An 8,812-nucleotide genomic window follows, 5' to 3' on the forward strand; every position below is an offset into this window, starting at 1 on the left:
CACCAAAGAAGTTATACAAACGACAAATAAACATGTGAAAAAAATGCTTAACAACATATATCACTAAGGGATTGCAAATTAAAACAACAATTTGATACTGCTGCATACCTATTAGAATGGTAAAAAAACAAAACTAAAATAAAATGCCACTGACCACACTAAATGGTGATGAAGATGTTGAGCAACAGGGATGTTCATTCATTGCCAGTGAGATCACAAAATGGTACAGCCACTTTTGAAGACGTTTTGGCAGTTTCTTATAAAATTAAGCACACTCTTGCCATAAAATCTAGCAATCATGCTCCCTGGTATTAACCCAAGGAGTTGAAGACTTCCATTTACACAAAGCCTGCACACGAATATTTATAGCAGCTTTATTCATAATTGCTAAAACTTGGAAGCCACCAAAATATCCGTTAGTAGGTGAATGGATAAATAAACTGTAGTCCATCCAGACAATGGAATATTATTCAATTCTAAAAGGAAATGGACTATCAGACCATGAAAAGACATGGAGAAACCTTAGATACATACTAATAAATGAAAGAAACCAATATGAAAAGGCTATATCTTGTATGATTCCAACTATATGTCATTCTAGAAAAGTCAAAACTAAGGGAACAGTAAAAGGATAAGTGTTGGTGAGGAAGAGAGGGATGAATAGGCAGAGCACAGAGGTATTTTAGGGCAGCGAAACTACTCCGTATGACACCATAATGGCAGGTACATGGCATTACGCATTTGTCGAAACCCACAGAATGCACAATGCAGAGTGTACCCTGACGCAAACTATGGACTTTGAGGGGTAATGATGAGTCGTTGCAGGTTTATCACTGGACCAAGTGTACTGCTTGGGTGCAGACTGTTAATAGGTGGGGATGCTCTGCAAGAGTGGGGGCGGGGCAGGGAGGGATGCCGGAAATCCCCTGAAATCTCCTGTCTGCTCAGTACTGCAGTCAACCTAAAACTGTTCTAAACAACAAAATCTATTTTTTTTAAAAAAAGCCACGAAAATTACTTTAGAAGAAGAAAGAAAAAAAATAAGAACACGTCTCTCACAAAGCATAAAAGGATAATTATCTGTCCCCATACAGGAAATATTTGCTAACTCCTGGTATAATAGCACTCTGCGTCTCTTTGTTCATTTTTCTTAAATAATTATTTCTCTCCGTCGTCATCTTCTACAATTTCTATTGCTGTCTTCAGATATTCTCTCTCTTGTGTCTCTGTCCGCATGGCTGTTAAGCCCATCCAGAGAATCTTTTTATGTCAGAAATTGTACTGTTTCAGCTCTAGGATTTCATTTATTTTGGTTTATTTGTATCACTGTCTCTACTGAGAGTGTCTTTTTATAAGTTGTGCTTTTCATACATTACAATAATATTTTATCTATGTCTTTGAGGATAGTTATATAACCACTTTAAAATTTTTGTTGGTTAGTTTCAAAATTTGTCTCATCTCAGGAGATTAGAAATAGTTCCATTATCTTGGGAATAAGTTCCATTTTCTTGGTTTTTCACATACCAGGAGAGTTTGAATTATATTTTGAATATTATAAATATGAAGTTGTGAAGATTCTATTTTTCCATTATCATTCATCAATAATACCGATTCCTTCATTTTAGCAAGTAATTTTCACGCCTGAGATTGAACTGAAAACTGTTTCTTACGCAGCAGCTCCGGGCCTTTATTTCTGGAACCAGAGGCTTTTAAAAAGAATATTACGATAGAATATTTTAAACCACTTTCTTAAGCCTCCTTTGATAACTAACTGGAAGAGCTAGAGTCATGGTAGGAAAACCATTTAAGAGGCTATCCAAATAGTGTTTAGGAAAGACGGTGGGAGTTTGAATCAAGAAGATGCCAAATGATACCGAGTAGCTGGATTTGGGACACGATTTGTAGGTAGATGCGAAAGGACTTCCTGACGGTTCCAGATTTTTTAAGGAGGCTTTGGTGTGGCACATAGAGGACTAAGGATAATATCAACATCTTCAGCCTGAGCAAATGGATGGATTCTGATACCACTTCGTAAGATGAGGGAAGCTAGGGAATGAAGCACATGTAGAGAAGAAAGTCAAGACTTCTGTTCTGGACATAAGAAGTCAGAATGCCTATTAGTCATTCAGCAGGAGATGTCAAGTCAAGGAAAACAACGAAAATGGACTTGCTTAAAAACAATCTGCCCAAATATAACCCTTAGCCAGGGTGATACGCAGCTAATAAATAACCAAGCAGTCATTGTCCCATGACCCTCTCACTAAAGGAGAAGATATGGCCTAAAAGAAAGACTCTAAGTGACCGCTTACGCGTCAAGGCCAACATCCATTATGATTGGTCAGTGCCCGTGTTGTACTGGTTGTTAAATCTTTTGAATACGCCTCTGCCCATTAGGACATCTCTTTCGTTTAAAACTCAAAAAAAAAAAAATCAATCTCATACTTTTTTCTCATACTTTTACTCTTTTAATGTGTTGAAAAAGTATAAATGTTCAGCTAATACATAAAGCAATTAGAAAAGGGTGGTTGTGGACTTCTCAGACAAGCCAGACTTCTCCTTAGCTGCAATGCAGGGGAGAGAGCCTCGCTGGTGTACCCTTGTAGAAACTGGTCGTGTAGACCCCTGGGGAAGATGGCAGAGGCTGCAGACATGGGCTGTTGAAATCCAGACAACTACCTGAGCAATGTGCTCACAGTTCTGTGCTCAGGGAACACCTATCTGAGCTCAGACAAACCCGCTCAGCATCAGTTCTTAGAATCCCTTCCCTTTGCACGTTCAGCACCATAGCACAACTTCTGTTGCTCCCTTAGTGACCAATCATCTCATTTCCCGGGACATTCTCAGCTTAATTAGTAATAACATCCATTCTTGGTCTCAAAAGTATCCCGTTGAGGATGAAAATTGTATGCTCACCCTACTTTTTCCTGAGTGCAAAATAAGAGAGAGGACCCCTACCTCTCAGGGTTTAGAGAAAAGTAATCATTGCTGGCACATTCAAGCTCTTTGAGGATGAAGAAAGAATGTATCAGAAACCCTTGATCTGGTATGCTGACCTTGAGAATGTACAGAATTTTGTGAGGTGATTTTCTGCTTAGCCTCCTTCAGGATCATAGATACATTAAACGGTTGGGGTGGAGAAGAGAAATTGATGAGCATAGAAGCCATGTGCCTGTGGCTCTTTACCCACAGCTGGTAACAACAGTCCTTCCCTATACCTACCTCATATTGAAATGACTCTGAAAGCCACGAGCAAATAAAATGCAAATATGTACTTTACTTTTAATCTTTTATTATTTTCTGAACCTCACCCCGCCACCCCCGCAATATGCTCATGGTAAAAAATTAGAACATAGATAAAAAATTTTAAAGATCTTTAAAATTATTCATAATTCACATTCTATAAGATAACTGACCTAGACTCTTCAAAAAAAAAAAAAAACACAAGCAACATCATGAGAAAAATAAGAGGAATGATCATCCTAGATTTTAATAGCTTAACAAAAACATGACAATCATATGTAATGTGTAACTATTAGAGCATGGATGGAAACAAGAAAAATAACATCTAGAAAGACATTTTGCAGAGCTTTGTGGCAATTTGAATATGGTCTGAGAGCTGATGGTGAAATTATTGTTTTCTTAGGTGTGATGATAGAATTGTAAAAATATAGGAGACTGCCCTTATTTTTAATATACACATACTAAAAAAATTAGGAGCATTGTGCCATGTGGTCTATAACTGCCATTCAAATGGTTCAACACAAAAGAGTTTTTATATGCGGTGTGTGTGTATTCTCACACACAAAGAAATAAAGCAAATATAGAAAAACGTTATCTAGTGATGAATCTATACCAGTGATGAATCTATACCAGGTTAAGATCTATACCAGTGTTCACTATACTATTTATTTAAACTTTTGTATTTGACAATTTTCAAAATAAAGTATTGGGAAGAAATCCACCCAAGTAGAAACCAACATTAACATCATATCATTATATTTACATACATCAAAAATATATGTTTCAAATAAAATTGGGAAAAAGTAATCATTGCTGGCACATTCAAGCTCTTTGAGGATGAAGAAAGAATGTATCAGAAACCCTTGATCTGGTATGCTGACCTTGAGAATATACAGAATTTCATGTAATTTTGTAACCTCTTTTTATATGTGTGTTTATAGGTGCATGTAGCATTTTCTTTTCAAATTGAACATTTTTTTCAAATAAGTTTTAGAAACATACATGGAAAAAAAGAAATAATACAAAACCTCTCTAGTTATCTTAATCAGTCGTCATTATAAAAACCAATAGTACTGCGTTGACCAAGGTAGCTAGTTACAATAAGAACCCAAGAGTCTGACTGTTATGGTCACCCCTGCTGTCTGGGTCAGGTGGCCCCCATCCTCCAGGCAGTGGTTCAGGGCACCAGCACCTTCCATTGTGTGACATTTTCATCTGCCATTTTCATCTGCCAGTTCATCTGCCAGTTTTTCCAGCCATGTTGTCAGAGAGATGAGTAGAACTAAAGTATACCTTAGATGAACAGGCCGGAAGTGGCCTATGTCACTTTCTTATACAGTTCATGGGCAGAACATGAGTGTGTGAATCCAACTTAATTATAAGACTGGGAAGTGTAATTTTCCTCTACATCCAGGGGGGAAAAAAAGAGCAATGGTGAATATCTAGCCAGACTGTACAATTAACAATGAAACAATAGTCTTCATGTGTGACATAACACAAATTTCTCTTCTTTCGAATATCAACCACAGACAATCGAATGGTCATACTCATTTCATGAGAGCGTGTCCTCATTAATTTGGCCATGAATCCCTTTCATGTATATATGCATGCGTGTTTTCACTTCTTCTTCATGCCCCAATTCCATGTCCCTCCTCCCAATGTAGAAATTATTATGATGCATTAACTGTACTTCTTTAAATTCATGTTTTTGCAAAATGAATGAGGTTGTTTGATTTACCCATATTTTAACTTACATATTATTTAAATGTTATTATTTCATTCTTTTCCTTTTGTACACCCGCTACTATGGTTTTGATACTTTTAGTTCATTTTTCCCTTTGCTGCACAGTGCTTCACAGTGGAGATTCGTTATGATGCTCTTAATCCACTTTTTGGTGATGAACGACAAAATTGTCACCAAAACGTCTGCCACTCTAGATAGCACTACATTGAACAACTTCATATGTCACTTTTCCCCGTGAGAATGTACAGGAAGTATCTTTATATATGGCCGTTTTTGTTTTGACTGACCAGGCTTTCCAAAAACAGTCACTCCATCATTTCATTAATCATAGCATTTCTTTATATAGATTCTATTCCATTTTAAAGCGAAATACAAATTTAGAAAGAAGGCATATGTTACATAACTACTCAGAATAGAAAAGATTTCACAGCCATATTATAATGTAGATATTCTGTAAGAGTGGGAAAAATTGCGGAGCATTTGCCAAATCCCACTGTTTGTTCCCTCGTATCACTGGCTATATAGAATCAGCACAGGCCATTTTATCCAAGTTGCCTAGAGAAAGAGCCTCTTTCCCAAAAACCTGTGAAACATGGAATTCTCTTCCCTCTCTTTTTTAACCTTCTCCTTCTCTGTTTCTTCATGCTTATCTCATCTGATCCTTTCCTCTGAGAACCTTCTCTAAGTTCCTCTGATTGGATTGTGGCTCCCTCGGATCCTATCCAAGGGAAGAACATTGTCCAAGACCATAAAGCCAGATTCACCAGAGAGGGCCTCTTATGCCACCCATCAGCATCATTGATGTATTGTTCCATGAATACTCCTTCCATATCAGTTTATCCATGGCCTTCATGGTCCTAGATTCCCAAGTGTAGATGTAGACCCTATGTCAGTCAGCTCAGGCCACCATAACGAAATACCATATATTGATGGCTTAAGCAACAGAATCTTATTTTCTCAAGTTCTAGAAGTTGAGAAGTCCAAGATCAAAGTGCAGCGTGATTTCGTTCCTGGTGAGAGCTCTCTCTTCCTGGTTTAAAGATAGCTGCCTTCTTGCTGTATCTTCATATGGTAGGGAGAGGCACAGCAATCTCTCTGGTGTCTCTTCTTAGAAGGGCCCTAGTTCCGTCACGAGGGCCCCACCTCACGACCTCATCAAGACCCAGTAACCTCTTAAAAGCCCCATCTTCAAGAACATTTCATTGGGTATTAAGACTACAATATAGGAATTTGGGGGAACACAATTCAATCCATAGCAGATCCCACAGTAGATACTATACAGTATCTACTATGTTAAATGCATATGTTAGTATAAGGGACATTTGTGATACGTTAAAATTTCCAATATAGTACTCTCTCCTCATCCACAGTGGACACATTCGAAGATCCTAGTGGATGCCTGAAACTGTGGATAGCACCAAACCCTGAATATACCGTGGTTTTTTTTTTCCCTATACATACATACCTATGATAAAGTTTAAGTTATAAATTAGGCAAAGTAAGAGATTAATGATAACTAATAAAATAGAACAATTATGACAATATATTGGAATAAAATTATGTGAATGTGGCATTATTAAATAAAATAAGGGTCACTTGAACCCAAGCATTGCAATGCCATGACCATCAACCTATAACTAAGCCGGATATTAAGCGACTAAAGAGAGTATACAGCGTGGCTACACAAGACAAAGGGTGATTCACAGCCCAGCCGGGATGGAGTGGGATAGTGAGAGATTTCATCACGCTGCTCAGAGCGACAAGCAGTTTCAAACTTATGAGTTGTTTATTTCTGGAATCGTCCATTTAATATTTTTGAACTGGAGTTGACTGTGGATAACTGAAACCATGCCAAGTAAAACCATGGATGAAGGGGGACCACTGTCTTGCAGGCTGTCTTATATGGTTTCAACTGGTCTCAAAGATCTACTGGTAACAGACTGGAGAAGAAACTGTTACACTCAGTATCTATTTACAAACAGCAGGGTTGCTCCCGAGATATATTGTTGATTCTTTAAGATTTCAAGTACAAAGTTTCAGTTATTAAAACAACTCCTAAATTTCAAAGTGTACCCTTTTTTTTCATAGTTTTTTACAACAGGTTGTTAATATTCCCATATCTAACCTGTTCCTGTTTCTCAGGTTTGGGAGGAGGCTAATTCTAAGATGGTGTTTCCTCCAGCTCGCCATTGCTGAAACCTGTCTGATCTTTGCTCCCAATCTCCTCATTTACTGCTTACTACGCTTCTTGGCTGGCTTTTCTACCCCGAGCATCCTGTCCAATAATTCTTTGCTTAGTAAGTAACGACTTTGGATCTTTGACATTTTCCAACCCCTAATTTTGACTTTGAAATTCCAACTTTCTTTGAAGTCAAAGTCCTGTTTGTGTTTTCTTTCAGTTATAGAATGGACAATACCCCAATTCCAAGCCATGGGTATGACAATGACAATATGTGCTGCTTCTGTGGGACCGATAATTCTGGGAGGACTGGCTTTTGTCATTCAAGACTGGCACATCCTTCAGCTGGTGTTTTCTACACCATTATTTGTCCTTTTTTTTGCCTCAAGGTATAAGATGTCTTTCTTCCTCTGTCTTTGAGGATCCTGGGATGCAAGGTACATGGAACAAGGACACAGATTCTGTTTGGTCCGTAGTCAACACTGAGCAAATGCTCTACTAATCTGTACCATATGTACAATTTAAGAAGCAGAACAGGTAGGGGTGCCAGATAATATTAAGGACACTCGGCTAAATTTGAATTTCAGATAAACAAGTTTTCTTTTTTTTTTGTATAATATCCCAAATATTGCATGGTGCACAGTTACCCTAAAAATTATTTGTTGTTTATATAAAATTCCTATTTATCTGAGAGTTCTGTATTTTTGTTTACTAACCTAATAAAATACAGAGTGTCTCATTAAAGTAAAACTTCAAATAAACAACAAATACTTTTTAGTGTAAGTATGTCTAAAATATTGCATGGGACATAATTATATTCAAGAGTTACTCATATTCACTGTTTAACTGAATTCAGATTTAACTAGGAACACTATTTTTCTTTGCTAAAACTGGTACTATCCCCTCGAATAAGAGGGGGGCCAATATGATTCCTTTATATTCCCAGCAGTGAAGGTTTACTTACTGCATGGATCAGTCAATCTCACAGTTTCCTAGTCAAGGGGCAAGAGAACATAAATTTACATTTCCTGGTATGACAAAACAAGAGATAGGTATTAGATGGGAGGGGGGAGGCATTTCAGAACAAAGGGTGTGTGGGAAATGAGCAAATGAGAGTTGGTTGCACCTCTGTCGTCTTCTTTGACCAGATGGCTGGCAGAGTCTGCTCGGTGGCTGATTATCACCAACAAACCTGAAGAGGGCTTAAAGGAACTGAGAAGAGCTGCACGCAGGAATGGAGTCAAGAATGCTGGAGACACCCTAACCATGGAGGTGAACAGGAAAGAGAGTTGGTTATGGGATGCAGGGAAGACATGACCTGACATATACGCTAGTCGGTGTCCATAAGATGAGTAAAGGGTGGGAAGAGAGGCCTTCTTACCTAACTTCTCAATGGCCGTCGACATTGAATTAACCTTAAGAGAGACTATGCTGTTCTGAAAGGATTGGTCACAGCTATTTCACTCAACAAAGACAGATATCACTTAGTATTTGTAATCGGAAAGATCGTATAGAGTTCACTTAGCAAAAATGTCCTCAAGATTCATCTATGTTTTAGCAAATGACAGGATTTCCTTCTTTTTTATGGTTGAATAATATCCTCTTGTATGTATATACCACATTTTCTTTTCCTTTTTTTTAATATGGCC

The 8,812-nt window shown here is 37.8% G+C and overlaps 1 protein-coding gene across 1 annotated transcript in view; it reads left to right on the forward strand.

The window, feature by feature from the left end:
- Positions 1-8,812, forward strand: part of LOC105297825 (solute carrier family 22 member 9-like) — a 23,964-nt gene that overhangs the window by 4,699 nt on the left and 10,453 nt on the right. Inside the window, exons 3-5 of the mRNA XM_011368682.1 lie at positions 7,127-7,281; positions 7,384-7,552; positions 8,312-8,435. Of these exons, the coding sequence (XP_011366984.1) occupies positions 7,127-7,281; positions 7,384-7,552; positions 8,312-8,435 (448 nt within the window). The remainder of the gene's footprint in view (positions 1-7,126; positions 7,282-7,383; positions 7,553-8,311; positions 8,436-8,812) is intronic.

The sequence above is a fragment of the Pteropus vampyrus genome, unplaced genomic scaffold, assembly GCF_000151845.1.
Source record: "Pteropus vampyrus isolate Shadow unplaced genomic scaffold, Pvam_2.0 Scaffold144, whole genome shotgun sequence".
NCBI classification, from domain to species: Eukaryota; Metazoa; Chordata; class Mammalia; order Chiroptera; family Pteropodidae; genus Pteropus; species Pteropus vampyrus.